The sequence below is a fragment of the Callionymus lyra genome, chromosome 9 (assembly GCF_982586985.1).
Source record: "Callionymus lyra chromosome 9, fCalLyr1.hap1.1, whole genome shotgun sequence".
Taxonomy (NCBI): Eukaryota; Metazoa; Chordata; class Actinopteri; order Syngnathiformes; family Callionymidae; genus Callionymus; species Callionymus lyra.
This window is the reverse complement of record NC_141826.1, coordinates 29,306,350-29,323,549: the sequence shown is the minus strand read 5'-3', so window position 1 is coordinate 29,323,549 and position 17,200 is coordinate 29,306,350. Positions and strand designations below refer to the sequence as shown.

Below are 17,200 nucleotides of genomic sequence, written 5' to 3'. Positions count from 1 at the left end.
TCTGGTTAGTTAATTACGTTAATAATTTGACATAAAGTGTATTAAACCTAATTTAAAAATAAATAACGACGTTAATAGCAGTAAGCGAGTGCGCCCTCTGTTGGAGATGCGTGGTGCTGCATGTACATGAGAGGAAGTTAAGCGCTCATGCTAACGCTGAGCTAACACTGAGCTAAGTTGCTAAACAAGTAAACATGTCTCTGGAATGACCTGCAGGACAAACTGGAGACAAGAACGTGTCGCAGCCATGAAGGAAGACAAAGAGAACACTCGACCGAAGGAGAGAAGACTGGAAATGAAGTGTGAAGATGGAGAAAAGTCGGAGAAATGTAAAGAAAAGAAGGAGGCCATGACGAAGGTAACGTTTGAAGTTATTATGTACAGCAAGTAAGTAAGTAAGTCATTTGTATTTATAGAGAGCTTTTCAAGACCAGGGTGACAAAGCGCTTAAAGAATCAAACACTATTCAATAAAGTATATACTTTAAAGATCAAGATAAAACTGAGAACAACACAGGAGTCTCACTGAATCTGAAGCCTGAACAAATAGAAACGTCTTAAGATGTTTCTTGAAGGAGTCAGTAGATCATCAAACACAGATGTTTCTTGAAGGAGTCAGTAGATCATCAAACACACATGTTTCTTAAAGGAGTCAGTAGATCATCAAACACAGATGTTTCTTGAAGGAGTCAGTAGATCATCAAACACAGATGTTTCTTGAAGGAGTCAGTAGATCATCAAACACAGATGTTTCTTGAAGGAGTCAGTAGATCATCAAACACAGATGTTTCTTGAAGGAGTCAGTAGATCATCAAACACAGATGTTTCCTGAAGGAGTCAGTAGATCATCAAACACATGTTTCTTGAAGGAGTTAGTAGATCATCAAACACATGTTTCTTGAAGGAGTTAGTAGATCATCAAACACAGATGTTTCTTGAAGGAGTCAGTAGATCATCAAACACATGTTTCTTGAAGGAGTTAGTAGATCATCAAACACAGATGTTTCTTGAAGGAGTCAGTAGATCATCAAACACAGATGTTTCTTGAAGGAGTCAGTAGATCATCAAACACAGATGTTTCTTGAAGGAGTCAGTAGATCATCAAACACAGATGTTTCTTGAAGGAGTCAGTAGATCATCAAACACAGATGTTTCCTGAAGGAGTCAGTAGATCATCAAACACATGTTTCTTGAAGGAGTCAGTTGATCATCAAACACAGATGTTTCTTGAAGGAGTCAGTAGATCATCAAACACAGATGTTTCTTGAAGGAGTCAGTAGATCATCAAACACAGATGTTTCTTGAAGGAGTCAGTAGATCATCAAACACAGATGTTACTTGAAGGAGTCAGTAGATCATCAAACACAGATGTTTCTTGAAGGAGTCAGTAGATCATCAAACACAGATGTTTGTTGAAGGAGTCAGTAGATCATCAAACACAGATGTTTCTTGAAGGAGTCAGTAGATCATCAAACACAGATGTTTCTTGAAGGAGTCAGTAGATCATCAAACACAGATGTTTCCTGAAGGAGTCAGTAGATCATCAAACACATGTTTCTTGAAGGAGTCAGTAGATCATCAAACACAGATGTTTCTTGAAGGAGTCAGTAGATCATCAAACACAGATGTTTCCTGAAGGAGTCAGTAGATCATCAAACACAGATGTTTCTTGAAGGAGTCAGTAGATCATCAAACACAGATGTTTCTTGAAGGAGTCAGTAGATCATCAAACACAGATGTTTCTTGAAGGAGTCAGTAGATCATCAAACACATGTTTCTTGAAGGAGTCAGTAGATCATCAAACACAGATGTTTCTTGAAGGAGTCAGTAGATCATCAAACACAGATGTTTCTTGAAGGAGTCAGTAGATCATCAAACACAGATGTTTCTTGAAGGAGTCAGTAGATCATCAAACACAGATGTTTCTTGAAGGAGTCAGTAGATCATCAAACACAGATGTTTCCTGAAGGAGTCAGTAGATCATCAAACACATGTTTCTTGAAGGAGTCAGTAGATCATCAAACACAGATGTTTCTTGAAGGAGTCAGTAGATCATCAAACACAGATGTTTCTTGAAGGAGTCAGTAGATCATCAAACACAGATGTTTCTTGAAGGAGTCAGTAGATCATCAAACACAGATGTTTCTTGAAGGAGTCAGTAGATCATCAAACACATGTTTCTTGAAGGAGTCAGTAGATCATCAAACACAGATGTTTCTTGAAGGAGTCAGTAGATCATCAAACACAGATGTTTCTTGAAGGAGTCAGTAGATCATCAAACACAGATGTTTCTTGAAGGAGTCAGTAGATCATCAAACACAGATGTTTCCTGAAGGAGTCAGTAGATCATCAAACACATGTTTCTTGAAGGAGTCAGTAGATCATCAAACACAGATGTTTCTTGAAGGAGTCAGTAGATCATCAAACACAGATGTTTCTTGAAGGAGTCAGTAGATCATCAAACACAGATGTTTCTTGAAGGAGTCAGTAGATCATCAAACACAGATGTTTCTTGAAGGAGTCAGTAGATCATCAAACACAGATGTTTCTTGAAGGAGTCAGTAGATCATCAAACACATGTTTCTTGAAGGAGTCAGTAGATCATCAAACACAGATGTTTCTTGAAGGAGTCAGTAGATCATCAAACACAGATGTTTCTTGAAGGAGTCAGTAGATCATCAAACACAGATGTTTCTTGAAGGAGTCAGTAGATCATCAAACACAGATGTTTCCTGAAGGAGTCAGTAGATCATCAAACACAGATGTTTCCTGAAGGAGTCAGTAGATCATCAAACACAGATGGATTTCTAGCAACAATTGACCAAGTTCAGCCTCTGGGGCTATTTATGTTGAGATTATTATATATCAGAAGATTGTTTATGTTGAGATTATCAGGGCCATAAGTGCCCAAATGAAAAAGTATAAATTGAGGTTGTGTTTTAAACAAATAAAGTTATAAGATGAATGTTTGAAACACAAACTCTTTTGACTGATTCTTAGATCGTTATCCGACGTTTGCCTCCCAGTCTGACCCAGGACGAGCTGGTGGAACAACTGCAGCCTCTGCCAGAGCTGGACTACCTGGAGTTCTTCTCCAACGACACCAGGTGAGTGTTTAGAGTCGATCCTGACGGATACGTTTGATTGACATCTGCTCTCTGGCGTCTCCAGCTTGTATCCTCATCTCTACGCTCGCGCTTACATCAACTTCAGGAACCAGGACGACATCGTTCTCTTCAGGGACCGCTTTGATGGATATGTGTTTATTGATAGCAGAGGTGTGTAAAGTACACACTTGTTAGTGTTTTATTCATATTCTTTCATCTTCGTGGACAGGACAGGAATATCCTGCCATTGTGGAATTTGCACCCTTTCAAAAAACTGCCAAGAAAAGAAGCAAGAAAAAAGATGCAAAATGTGGAACCATAGCTGAAGGTTAGTGCGTCTGAACCTGCTTCAAATCAAAGAGTTGTTTACATGTTGAGAATCATGATCTAGTTCATTGTTGATGAGTTTGATCTCTAAATCTATAAATGAAGCAAATAAGATTTGTTAATGAATTCACTGGAGAGCAGCAAAGACCACATCATGTCTCTTTATGTCCAGATTCTGATTACAAGAGATTCCTGGATTATTACAACGGAGACGAGGAAAAACTGACTTCCACACCTGAGACTCTGCTGGAAGAGATCGAGGCAAAATCAAAGGAACTTGTTGGTAACGGATGAAAAAGACGAGAGAAACGGAAGATATTTAACTTTACTTTAACTTTAACACATTTTCTCTCTCAGCCAAGAAAACCACACCTTTGTTGGACTTTCTGAAGAACAAACAGGTGAATACGACCTTTGTTGCTACTGCAGTGTGTAGAAGACATCAGTGTTGAGGACATCAGTGATGAAGACATCAGTGATGAAGACATCCGTGTTGAGGACATCAGTGATGAAGACATCAGTGATGAAGACATCAGTGATGAAGACATCAGTGTTGAGGACATCAGTGATGAAGACATCAGTGTTGAGGACATCAGTGATGAAGACATCAGTGTTGAGGACATCAGTGATGAAGACATCAGTGTTGAAGACATCAGTGTTGAGGACATCAGTGATGAAGACATCAGTGTTGAAGACATCAGTGTTGAGGACATCAGTGATGAGGACATCAGTGTTGAAGACATCAGTGTTGAGGACATCAGTGTTGAGGACATCAGTGTTGAAGACATCAGTGTTGAGGACATCAGTGTTGAAGACATCAGTGTTGAGGACATCAGTGATGAAGACATCAGTGTTGAAGACATCAGTGTTGAAGACATCAGTGTTGAGGACATCAGTGTAGAGGACATCAGTGATGAGGACATCAGTGATGAAGACATCAGTGTTGAGGACATCAGTGTTGAAGACATCAGTGATGAGGACATCATTGTTGAAGACATCAGTGTTGAGGACATCAGTGTTGAGGACATCAGTGTTGAAGACATCAGTGATGAGGACATCAGTGATGAAGACATCAGTGTTGAGGACATCAGTGATGAGGACATCAGTGATGAAGACATCAGTGTTGAGGACATCAGTGATGAAGACATCAGTGTTGAGGACATCAGTGATGAGGACATCAGTGATGAAGACATCAGTGTTGAGGACATCAGTGTTGAAGACATCAGTGATGAGGACATCAGTGTTGAAGACATCAGTGTTGAGGACATCAGTGTTGAAGACATCAGTGTTGAGGACATCAGTGTTGAAGACATCAGTGTTGAGGACATCAGTGATGAAGACATCAGTGTTGAAGACATCAGTGTTGAAGACATCAGTGTTGAGGACATCAGTGTAGAGGACATCAGTGATGAGGACATCAGTGATGAAGACATCAGTGTTGAGGACATCAGTGTTGAAGACATCAGTGATGAGGACATCATTGTTGAAGACATCAGTGTTGAGGACATCAGTGTTGAGGACATCAGTGTTGAAGACATCAGTGTTGAGGACATCAGTGATGAGGACATCAGTGATGAAGACATCAGTGTTGAGGACATCAGTGATGAGGACATCAGTGATGAAGACATCAGTGTTGAGGACATCAGTGTTGAGGACATCAGTGATGAAGACATCAGTGTTGAGGACATCAGTGATGAGGACATCAGTGATGAAGACATCAGTGTTGAGGACATCAGTGTTGAAGACATCAGTGATGAGGACATCAGTGTTGAAGACATCAGTGTTGAGGACATCAGTGTTGAAGACATCAGTGTTGAGGACATCAGTGTTGAGGACATCAGTGTTGAAGACATCAGTGTTGAGGACATCAGTGTTGAGGACATCAGTGTTGAGGACATCAGTGTTGAAGACATCAGTGTTGAGGACATCAGTGTTGAGGACATCAGTGTTGAGGACATCAGTGTTGAGGACATCAGTGTTGAGGACATCAGTGTTGAAGGACATCAGTGATGAGGACATCAGTGTTGAGGACATCAGTGTTGAAGACATCAGTGATGAGGACATCAGTGATGAAGACATCAGTGTTGAAGACATCAGTGTTGAGGACATCAGTGATGAAGACATCAGTGTTGAGGACATCAGTGATGAGGACATCAGTGTTGAAGACATCAGTGTTGAGGACATCAGTGTTGAGGACATCAGTGTTGAAGACATCAGTGTTGAGGACATCAGTGTTGAAGACATCAGTGTTGAGGACATCAGTGATGAAGACATCAGTGTTGAGGACATCAGTGTTGAAGACATCAGTGTTGAGGACATCAGTGTAGAGGACATCAGTGATGAGGACATCAGTGATGAAGACATCAGTGTTGAGGACATCAGTGTTGAAGACATCAGTGATGAGGACATCATTGTTGAAGACATCAGTGTTGAGGACATCAGTGTTGAGGACATCAGTGTTGAAGACATCAGTGTTGAGGACATCAGTGATGAGGACATCAGTGATGAAGACATCAGTGTTGAGGACATCAGTGATGAGGACATCAGTGATGAAGACATCAGTGTTGAGGACATCAGTGATGAAGACATCAGTGTTGAGGACATCAGTGATGAGGACATCAGTGATGAAGACATCAGTGTTGAGGACATCAGTGTTGAAGACATCAGTGATGAGGACATCAGTGTTGAAGACATCAGTGTTGAGGACATCAGTGTTGAAGACATCAGTGTTGAGGACATCAGTGTTGAAGACATCAGTGTTGAGGACATCAGTGATGAAGACATCAGTGTTGAAGACATCAGTGTTGAAGACATCAGTGTTGAGGACATCAGTGTAGAGGACATCAGTGATGAGGACATCAGTGATGAAGACATCAGTGTTGAGGACATCAGTGTTGAAGACATCAGTGATGAGGACATCATTGTTGAAGACATCAGTGTTGAGGACATCAGTGTTGAGGACATCAGTGTTGAAGACATCAGTGTTGAGGACATCAGTGATGAGGACATCAGTGATGAAGACATCAGTGTTGAGGACATCAGTGATGAGGACATCAGTGATGAAGACATCAGTGTTGAGGACATCAGTGTTGAGGACATCAGTGATGAAGACATCAGTGTTGAGGACATCAGTGATGAGGACATCAGTGATGAAGACATCAGTGTTGAGGACATCAGTGTTGAAGACATCAGTGATGAGGACATCAGTGTTGAAGACATCAGTGTTGAGGACATCAGTGTTGAAGACATCAGTGTTGAGGACATCAGTGTTGAGGACATCAGTGATGAGTACATCAGTGTTGAAGACATCAGTGTTGAGGACATCAGTGTTGAGGACATCAGTGTTGAGGACATCAGTGTTGAAGACATCAGTGTTGAGGACATCAGTGTTGAGGACATCAGTGTTGAGGACATCAGTGTTGAGGACATCAGTGTTGAGGACATCAGTGTTGAAGACATCAGTGTTGAGGACATCAGTGTTGAGGACATCAGTGTTGAGGACATCAGTGTTGAGGACATCAGTGTTGAATCATGTTGTGATGATGTCCTTCAGAGAATCCGAGATGAGAAGAAGGAGGAACGAAGACGACGAGAACTCGAGCGAAAGCGTCTCCGTGATGAGGAGCGACGCAAATGGCGAGAAGAAGAGAGAAGGAAGCGAAAAGGTGCAGAGAAGACGAAGAAGCTGGAGAAACCCCTGGAGAAAGACAAAGATCATATGAAGGAAGAACCAAAGATCAAGGTCAGTCCAACAATGTTTAACGAGATCTTTAAACTGCGTCTGAACTTCTTGTCTTCTGCACGTCAGCTTCTAAAGAAACCAGAGAGAGGAGAAGATCCAGACTTTGAGAAGACGAGAGACAAGAGTAAGAAACCTGAGAGGACCAGCAGAGAAGAGAGGACCACAGGAGGTGCAGAGAAGAGGCGTCACAACCCTGAAGCTAAAGATGATCGAGGCTGGAAGTAAGTTTCTCTTCCATCGTTCTGTTTGGAAAATGATGACTCTGTGAACGACAGAGAAGAAGAAGGAAGGAAGGACTACAGGGATGATGAACGCGTGAAGGAGAGACGTCTGAAGAGGCAGGAGGAGAAGCGACGGAGGAAGAGAGAACGCCTGGAGGGAGACCACGTCTTCAGGAAGTGGGACGAGGACTTCAAGAAGGACCGTGTGGTGGAGAAGAAGCGAAGCGAGAGTGTGTCCGACTCGCCCGTCGTGGAGAGGAAAGAACGATCCAAGGACAACAGGAAGGAGGAGTCGGCGAAACGAGAGCGACTGAGGAACAAGGTCAGGAACTTCCTGGTTTGACACGAACATGTCGAGTCAAACTTCTGTCGACACAGGATCGTCCGGCGATCCAGCTGTACCAGCCCGGGGCCCGGAGCCGGAACCGAGCCGAGCCGGACCAGAAGAACGACGGCGAGGACAAGAAACCTGCGGCCAAAGACCACGAGTGAGCGTCTGTAGATGATGAAGAACACAAGTGACCTTATCAACGTTCCTCACGACGTTCTTTAGGTTCTGTCGTCGCCAGTTTTGACTTTTAAACACTTTTCTTCAAGTTGCTTTTCTGGCTCCAGACGTCGAGTCATGACGTCATTGTTGTGATGTCACTGTTGAAATAAACCTTTTTTCATCCGTTTCCTGTTTCTTTTTCATGAACCAGCAGCTTCACAAACTACACAACAACTACACAACAACTACACAACAACTACACAACAACATGTGTTTAAGAATCATTCTCGGATCATCATCGACAAGATGTTCTTCAACTAAAGAGGTTTTACCTGAACATGGTTCAAGTCAGGCGTGTCAAACTGGTCCAGAAAATAGCCGAGACGGTGCAGGTTTTTGTTCTGACCAGTCAATCCCACATGAGTTAACCAATCAGGTGTCGGCTTGAACAAGCAACGCCTGACTGACAATGAATTGATTACTGTCTTCAGACGCCTGATTGGTTCAACCATATGTGCTGGACTGGTTGGATCTAAAACCTTTTCTGGACCAGTTTGACGCATGTGGTTTAAATGATACGTTTACACACATGAGCACTAACTAATGAAGTCCATGTCGTGACAACAAACAAACTGTAAACTAGAATCAGAATCAGAACCAGAACCAGAATCCCTTTATTGTCCCGCGAGGGGAAATTCGTTTTAACAACAGCAAGAGCAATATACCAGAAAAAAATAAAACACCCAGAAATAAAATATTAAAAAGAAAAGAAAAAATCTAAATAGAATAGAAAATAGTGAAACTGATGTGTGCGTGAACACCTGGATTCATCTTTAATTCACAAGATAATATTCTGATCATATTTTGTCATTTCTAATCCTATTTTATTTATTAATGATATTGTATCTGGTGTAACTAGTCCTTCATTTCACGTGTATTAAAATGTATTTATTATTTTATAAACAACGTTTATCTTGACAATACATGTTTATTGTATTACCTTATTTTAACTTTGCACAAATGTGACGAAGACAATATTCAACATTTTTCGCAATTTATTTAATTTAACTTCAGCTGAACCACTGTGATCGTGAGCGATAATGTCGCCGTTAGGTGTCGCTGTTTGAAACTGTCACCACGTCAAACTGAATAAAGGTCAGCGACGTCACTTCCTTCTTCCTCTTCTACTGCCGCCATAGTGGGGAAAGGACGGTGGAGAAAATGGTACATTGAGAATCTTTAATCATCCATTAAAAAAACCGCTCTCGAGTTAATTTTCTGGGCTTGACATGTTGTTCACGTACCATCGGTTTATTCTTCGTCTGAATGGAACTTTTAGTTGCTGTTTTGTGAACCATAGATGGTTAGCCGCGTTAGCTCGTAGCTACATAGCAACATGGAGGAGATGTTGTGTAAATAAACGTGTTGAAGCCGCACTTTTGTTAAATGTTCTAACCTTCTGCATCTTCACAGTCGTCCCACAAGACCTTCAGGATCAAGCGGTTCCTCGCGAAGAAGCAGAAACAGAACCGACCCATTCCTCAGTGGATCCGCATGAAAACCGGCAACAAGATCAGGTTCGTGACTGAAGTTCTGGACGAGATTCAGTGTTTGTGGTTAAAGTTGAATATTTTAAACGTTTAATTGTTGACAGAAGGTTTGGATGTGAAGAGCAGATGTTGAGGAACATCAGTTAAACTTTGTCATTTCAATTTTATTTCAAGTGTGATCAGAAAGTCAAGACTAGAAAGGCGCTATATAAATGGAGATTATTATTATAAGACACTTTACATTGAACTAAGACTAAAGTGGAGAAAGAAACTCATAATTTCAACAATGATCAAAACACTGAACTGTAAGAACTTCCTGTTAGAAGAAACCTGGAGCAGAACTTCTTCAACGGACTTTATAGCATGAAGTTCTTTTAAGTTGAACATGTTTAACCTGATCTAGTGTCAGTCGAGAAGGTTGAATCTTATATTCAGTTGAACACGTTTCATGTTTAAATTGATCCAGGATCAGTTGTGAAGTTGACTCTTAAAGGAACAGAACTCCTTGAACCTGGTCCAGAGAAGACTTTAAAGCAGGTCTGCAATTACATCACTTCATGGTGGAGTGTTTGTCATTAATCCTGCTGAGATCATCGTCCGACTGAAGGTTCTTCTCACTCCTGGTGATGCAGAGCCTGGTGTCGGCACAAACATCTGGTTCAGACCATCTTCTGGTTCTACCTAACCTTATCTTCTGCTGGTCCAGGAAATATTAGAGACTTGTTTGAGTCTGTTTGTCTTCAGTGTCTTCATGTTTTGTCAGACGTCTTCTCTTTGAGAACTAGTCGATAACTGAACGAAATCATTTCTAGATTTGATGTAAGAAAAATCCCATCTTGGTGAGGAACCAGGTTCAAATGAAGCTCTTTATAAATGATAGTCCTTGACCCACAAGGTTCCACATTATCTTCTGTTGCAAAGATTAAACCAGTTTAATAAAGTTGATGTGTTTCTTCTCTAGGTACAACTCCAAGAGGAGACACTGGAGGAGGACCAAGCTGGGCCTGTAAGCATGAGGGTCTCTGGACCTCCTGTCCCTCCACTCACACCCGCCTGGACCGGACCTGGCTGAGGGACTGGTGTTTGTACAAACTCTGGTTGTTCTCGTGTTTGACAATAAAAGATCTGATCAAACGACTGCTTATGTTCTTTACATATGATCGTGTTCAGTCACTTGATGTTCAGGGTGAAGGTCACAGCCTTGAAGGACCGTGACCTTCACCCTGAACGGCTGCTTCACTGGACGATGCCCTTTGATCTCAAAGATGGACAGATCCGAGCTGGATCGACTGCAGCTCCACACACAGGTGGACTTGAACAGAGGTGGCCAACCCTGGACTTGAAGACCATCAACCCTCAGCAGCTCTGCTCGACATTGAGTTGATCTTCAGCTGAGAACTAACGTCTCATGGATCACAAGATGAACTTCACGAGTCATTGAGGATTTAAACTCATGGATGATGCAGTTTCTCACTTGTGGATCCATCACTGTGTGGTTCTCTGCAACATTGCAGCAGATTATCCGTCCTGCTGAGAAGGTGATTGGCTGCTTCTTCCAGGTTTGATGGATTGTAGATGATCCTCACCCTGGTCCATATGGACCAGAACCACCGGTTCAAGATCGACTTCTCTGGATCAAGAATATCCATGAATATTTATTAAAATGTAATTTAGTTTATATTCATTTGTTAAAGTCGCTTTACCTTCTATTTGATCTTAATTACATTTACAGGTTTTCTGATCCAAAAAAAAAGGGTCAGAAGGTCAACATAAGATCATTAGTGTGAATCCTAACGAGTCATGAATGGAATAAAACTAAATCTGAAATGTCTTAATTCATGAAATGTGTTTTTTTTCATTTTTAAGTTATAGAATAAATTTATATATATATATATATATATATATACAGCTGATACAATAGTCACATGACAACACACTGATACAATAGAGTCACACATCACAACAACACACTGATACAATAGAGTCACACATCACAACAACACACACTGATGATACAATAGAGTCACACATCACAACAACACACACACTGATGATACAATAGAGTCACACATGACAACACACACACACTGATGATACAATAGAGTCACACATCACAACAACACACTGATGATACAATAGAGTCACACATCACAACAACACACACCGATGATACAATAGAGTCACACATGACAACAACACACACACACTGATGATACAATAGAGTCACACATGACAACAACACACACACTGAGGATACAATAGAGTCACATCACAACAACACACACACGCAGATGATACAATAGAGTCACACATCACAACAACACACACACACAGATGATACAATAGAGTTACACAACACACACATACACTGATGATACAATAGAGTCACACATCACAACAACACACACACACTGATGATACAATAGAGTCACACACCACAACAACACACACACTGATGATACAATAGAGTCACACATCACAACAACACACACACACACACTGATGATACAATAGAGTCACACATCACAACACACACACACACACTGATGATACAATAGTCACAGACCACAACAACACACACACTGATGATACAATAGAGTCACACATCACAACAACACACACTGATGATACAATAGAGTCACACATCACACACACACACTGATGATACAATAGAGTCACACAACACACACACTGATGATACAATAGAGTCACACAACACACACACACACACTGATGATCCAATAGCGTCACACATCACAACAACACACACAAACTGATGATACAATAGAGTCACACACCACAACAACACACACTGATGATACAAGAGTCACACACACATACTGATGATACAATAGAGTTACACATCACAACAACACACACACACTGATGATACAATAGAGTCACACACCACAACAACACACACACTGATGATACAATAGAGTCACACATCACAACAACACACACACTGATGATACAATAGAGTCACACATAACACACACACACTGATGATACAATAGAGTCACACATCACAACACACACACACACTGATGATACAATAGTCACAGACCACAACAACACACACTGATGATACAATAGAGTCACACATCACAACAACACACACACACACTGATGATACAATAGAGTCACACATCACAACAACACACACACACACTGATGATACAATAGAGTCACACAACACACACACTGATGATACAATAGAGTCACACATCACAACAACACACACACATATATGATACAATAGAGGCACACACCACAACAACACACACACTGATGATACAATAGAGTCACACAACACACACACACACTGATGATCCAATCGCGTCACACATCACAACACACACAAACTGATGATACAATAGAGTCACACACCACAACAACACACACTGATGATACAATAGAGTCACACACACTGATGATACAATAGAGTTACACAACACACACTGATGATACAACAGAGTCACACATCACAACACACACACTGATGATACAATAGAGTTACACATCACAACAACGCACACTGATGATACAATAGAGTTACACATCACAACACATGCACACTGATGATACAATAGAGTTACACAACACACACACACTGATGATACAATAGAGTTACACATCACAACACATGCACACTGATGATACAATAGAGTTACACAACACACACACACTGATGATACAATAGAGTTACACATCACAACAACGCACACTGATGATACAATAGAGTTACACATCACAACACATGCACACTGATGATACAATAGAGTTACACAACACACACACACTGATGATACAATAGAGTTACACATCACAACACATGCACACTGATGATACAATAGAGTTACACAACACACACACACTGATGATACAATAGAGTTACACATCACAACACATGCACACTGATGATACAATAGAGTTACACAACACACACACACTGATGATACAATAGAGTTACACATCACAACAACGCACACTGATGATACAATAGAGTTACACATCACAACACATGCACACTGATGATACAATAGAGTTACACAACACACACACACTGATGATACAATAGAGTTACACATCACAACACATGCACACTGATGATACAATAGAGTTACACAACACACACACACTGATGATACAATAGAGTTACACATCACAACACATGCACACTGATGATACAATAGTCACAACACACACACTGATGATACAATAGAGTCACACATCACATCACAACACATGCACACTGATGATACAATAGAATTACACAACACACACACACTGATGATACAATAGAGTTACACATCACAACACATGCACACTGATGATACAATAGTCACAACACACACACTGATGATACAATAGAGTCACACATCACAACACATGCACACTGATGATACAATAGAGTTACACAACACACACACACTGATGATACAATAGAGTTACACATCACAACAACGCACACTGATGATACAATAGAGTTACACATCACAACACATGCACACTGATGATACAATAGAGTTACACAACACACACACACTGATGATACAATAGAGTTACACATCACAACACATGCACACTGATGATACAATAGTCACAACACACACACTGATGATACAATAGAGTCACACATCACAACACATGCACACTGATGATACAATAGAATTACACAACACACACACACTGATGATACAATAGAGTTACACATCACAACAACGCACACTGATGATACAATAGTCACAACACACACACTGATGATACAATAGAGTCACACATCACAACACATGCACACTGATGATACAATAGAGTTACACATCACAACAACGCACACTGATGATACAATAGTCACAACACACACACTGATGATACAATAGAGTCACACATCACTGCACCAAGTGTGAACTTTCATAAATACACACGTTTGTTGTGTTAACAGAAGAGACAAAGTCGTACTTTTGTGAGTCGGATTCTCATCTTTATAGATTCATTTCAGTTCAACAGTAAAAGTCTCTGATCATCAAGTTTAGTTTCAACATCAACGAAACATGAGATTCTTCCTCATTTCATCAAGATGGAGCGGATGACGTCACACGTGACCACGCCCACCTCCGGTCAGACCAGAGAGGACGTTATAGAAAACATATTAATAATCAACACATATAAGTCATGTTTCCTCAGATCTGTTAAAGTCAATCACTCATCGACCTTCAAACCTCGTTCATCTCAAAGACTTCATCAACTTCTTCAAAGATGGTCTCCAGCTTCCCGCTCGTCTCGTCCGGTTAAAGGTCATCTCAGGAGCTTCGTCCTCCTGCGGGGTCACGACCTCCGACCCACCGGTGTCTCCACCTGTAGCTCCTCCCCCTCCACCTGTAGCTCCTCCCCCTCCCGCCGTGTGCAGGTCGTCCCAGGTACCGAGCAGCTCCTTGATCTCCTGCGGGGCCTCCGGGCTCAGGTACTGCCAGGCCCGCTTCCCGTTGTAGTCCATGACGTCAGTGTTGGCCGAGAAGGCTCCGACGAGCACCTTGATGACGCAGTACCTGCCGTGCATGCTGGCCAGGTGCAGAGGTGTGAGCCCGCCGCTGCCCCGCCCCTCCACGCTCACCTGGACCCCCGCGTCCTGGCAGAGCTGCAGGACTCTGAGCAGAACCTCGTCCCGTCCACTCTTGGCGAGCCAGTGAAGGACCGAGAACCCGCTGATGAAGTCCCGTCTGCTCGTCAGTCCCGGGTCTGAAGACAGGAAGTGCATGATGGCGTCACAGCTGCCGTCCACTGACGTCATCATCCAGGCGTGTTCCATCAGAACCCGGTCCGGGAGCGCTCGAGCCTTGTGACGTCACTGGTCAGAGTTGAGGGTCGGGTCTGGTTCTGACTACAACAGGGTCCAGTGTTCGTCTGTGGGCGTCCCTGGCATCTGGTCCCGTCCTCCCGAGCCTACATGACGTCACTGGTCAGAGTCCACGCGTCATCGACTCACCTGAATCATTAACCTGCTCAGTCCTCCAGGTGCGCGCGAGTCCAGCGGAACCAGAACCTTGAGGCTCATGTGACCCGTGAGGAAATGAAACAGAGGCTGGTCGAGTCACGTGACGAGGCTGGTCCAGTCACGTGACGTCAACTGTCAAACATGCGCTGAAGACAAACTTTCAAAGAGACTTAAAACTTTATTAAAAATAGTGAAAATAAAAGATCAATATTCAGTCACAGGTTCTGGATCCAGAGTCAACTCGTCGAGGGTCAGAAGGAAGTCCTGCAGCTCAGAGTCCATGTCTGGAGGAAACGAACAGAATTCACGTTAAAATGTTCAACAGAACCAGCCGCCAGTGACCTCTAGTGGACAAACGACGACATCGCAGGAAGTACAAAAACAATCGTTTTAACTGTTGAGTGTAGAGACGTCACACGATGTAGTTAATCAGTTGATCAAGTCAACGTGAAGATAAACATCTTTACATCGAGCCAAAATAAATCAACGTCACCAGAGTAAGATGGAACCTTCAGAGGCGACGGTTCTGGTTCAATGACGAGAGGTTCTTCATCCAGATGGTCGGACAGACGAGCAGCCAGACCCGCCAGAGGAAGATCTCCGAGGAACACCATGTCTTCAGGAACATCGTACTTCAGGAAGTCTGGAGCAGAAAGAACGTCAGCTGTTTGACGAGTGAAGGTTCGAGAACATGTTGACCTCTGACCTCTGGGGTCGTACGGATGAAACGCCTCCACGTCTGGATAGTCCTCCACCGCCGTCTGTGGCGTCTTCACCTTCACGTCCTGCAGGAGAACGTTTGGATCTTCAGAGGCGAGTTGAAGGAGGTCCGTTTCAGACTCACTTGTTTCTTCTCCTGGACCACAGCAGTGGAGGCGTTGATGCTCATCACCTGCAGAGCTTTACGAGGACGAGGAGACTTCAGGTCCTTCTTGGCCAGAAACACATCTGAAGGAGAGTGAGGAGGGGTCAAGGGTCATTGATCCAAGATCACTAGAACATCTGCTTCATCTTCTGAAGGTCACACCGTTCTACCTGGAGCAGAGTGGAGTCTCTGGTGTCGCATCTTCACAGAGGACACACTCAGACCAGCGTTCTCCTGGTGTGTGTAGACGTCCGCCATAGTTTCTTCAACACACACACAAACACAAACGTTACCTAAACAATTTCCCGAAGGACACCTCCTGAGGATCAATAAAGTTCTACCTAACGTTCACATCTATTCACATCATCAACACGGACTTCTACTGCCAGCTTCATCAAAGCTCCTTCAAAGGCACATTTAAACGTCATTTTAACGCCAATAAAACGCTTCGTGACGTCAGTGACCGTCAAAGATGAAAGAAAGCCTCAGAATATAATGAAACGTTTATTTATTCTCACCTGAGAGAAGATCTACGAACAACGATCATCTTTTACAACACATGAGTTAACAAGAACACGGAGGTACAACAACGAGACGAGCTTAAATGTTCAAAAGTCCAACTTTACCTGAACGTCTCTTGAAAACCTTCTTCTGTGTTTGTTGTGAAAATGGCCGCCGTTGGTTTTAAAATACATGCTCGCGTCCTATTGGTCAGCGTATCCCGACGTTAATGAGGGGGCGTGGCTTAGGTTTTTTATTTTTAACACAAAATTGAACTTTAATTGACACATAATCGCATAAGAACACGATCTTAAACCCACACACATATATATATGTATTTATTGTAAAATAATAAAATGTTAAATATTAATTAAATATTAAAATATTTATAATGTGCGGATGT

General features: G+C 42.2%; 4 protein-coding genes across 5 annotated transcripts; 2 read left to right on the top strand and 2 right to left on the bottom strand.

Annotated features, from left to right (window-relative positions):
• Positions 1–121: 121 nt before the first annotated feature.
• On the top strand, positions 122–8,073 carry upf3b (UPF3B regulator of nonsense mediated mRNA decay). Its single transcript, XM_087798810.1, has 10 exons — positions 122–358; positions 3,000–3,106; positions 3,171–3,277; positions 3,336–3,434; positions 3,606–3,716; positions 3,791–3,834; positions 6,987–7,175; positions 7,242–7,396; positions 7,451–7,718; positions 7,775–8,073. Exons 1-10 carry the CDS (start codon positions 206–208, stop codon positions 7,886–7,888), a joined length of 1,347 nt encoding a protein of 448 aa, XP_087654936.1. The 5' UTR covers positions 122–205; the 3' UTR covers positions 7,889–8,073.
• A 977-nt stretch (positions 8,074–9,050) lies between these two features.
• rpl39 (ribosomal protein L39) lies at positions 9,051–10,570 on the top strand. The gene is made up of 3 exons (XM_087798902.1): positions 9,051–9,110; positions 9,360–9,463; positions 10,398–10,570. Exons 1-3 carry the CDS (start codon positions 9,108–9,110, stop codon positions 10,444–10,446), a joined length of 156 nt encoding a protein of 51 aa, XP_087655028.1. The 5' UTR covers positions 9,051–9,107; the 3' UTR covers positions 10,447–10,570.
• A 3,840-nt stretch (positions 10,571–14,410) lies between these two features.
• Positions 14,411–15,486, bottom strand: sowahd (sosondowah ankyrin repeat domain family d). The gene is made up of 2 exons (XM_087799086.1): positions 15,436–15,486; positions 14,411–15,379 (listed from the first exon to the last, which is right to left on the bottom strand). The coding sequence occupies exon 2, from the start codon at positions 15,243–15,245 to the stop codon at positions 14,664–14,666; it is 582 nt and encodes a 193-aa protein (XP_087655212.1). The 5' UTR covers positions 15,246–15,379; positions 15,436–15,486; the 3' UTR covers positions 14,411–14,663.
• Positions 15,487–15,589: 103 nt separating this feature from the next.
• pttg1 (PTTG1 regulator of sister chromatid separation, securin) lies at positions 15,590–16,980 on the bottom strand. Of its 2 annotated transcripts, none has more exons than XM_087799087.1 (6): positions 16,923–16,980; positions 16,467–16,559; positions 16,276–16,379; positions 16,138–16,216; positions 15,925–16,074; positions 15,590–15,715 (listed from the first exon to the last, which is right to left on the bottom strand). In XM_087799087.1, exons 2-6 carry the CDS (start codon positions 16,552–16,554, stop codon positions 15,636–15,638), a joined length of 501 nt encoding a protein of 166 aa, XP_087655213.1. In that variant the 5' UTR covers positions 16,555–16,559; positions 16,923–16,980; the 3' UTR covers positions 15,590–15,635. The 2 variants fall into 2 exon arrangements, with proteins under 2 accessions (XP_087655213.1, XP_087655214.1); XM_087799088.1 differs by lacking the exon at positions 16,923–16,980 and adding an exon at positions 16,815–16,870.
• Positions 16,981–17,200: the final 220 nt, after the last annotated feature.

Excerpts from the sequence above, each read along its gene's own strand:
- upf3b (XM_087798810.1), top strand. The coding sequence starts at position 206 with ATGACCTGCAGGACAAACTGGAGACAAGAACGTGTCGCAGCCATGAAG. Across the intron at positions 7,176-7,241 it reads AGGAAGAACCAAAGATCAAG|CTTCTAAAGAAACCAGAGAG; the intron begins GTCAGTCCAACA and ends TCTGCACGTCAG. Across the intron at positions 7,719-7,774 it reads GAGAGCGACTGAGGAACAAG|GATCGTCCGGCGATCCAGCT; the intron begins GTCAGGAACTTC and ends CTGTCGACACAG.
- rpl39 (XM_087798902.1), top strand. Across the intron at positions 9,464-10,397 it reads AAAACCGGCAACAAGATCAG|GTACAACTCCAAGAGGAGAC; the intron begins GTTCGTGACTGA and ends TTTCTTCTCTAG.
- sowahd (XM_087799086.1), bottom strand. The coding sequence starts at position 15,245 with ATGGAACACGCCTGGATGATGACGTCAGTGGACGGCAGCTGTGACGCC.
- pttg1 (XM_087799087.1), bottom strand. The coding sequence starts at position 16,554 with ATGGCGGACGTCTACACACACCAGGAGAACGCTGGTCTGAGTGTGTCC. Across the intron at positions 16,380-16,466 it reads GAGACTCCACTCTGCTCCAG|ATGTGTTTCTGGCCAAGAAG; the intron begins GTAGAACGGTGT and ends ACTCTCCTTCAG. Across the intron at positions 16,217-16,275 it reads TGGTCCAGGAGAAGAAACAA|GACGTGAAGGTGAAGACGCC; the intron begins GTGAGTCTGAAA and ends GTTCTCCTGCAG.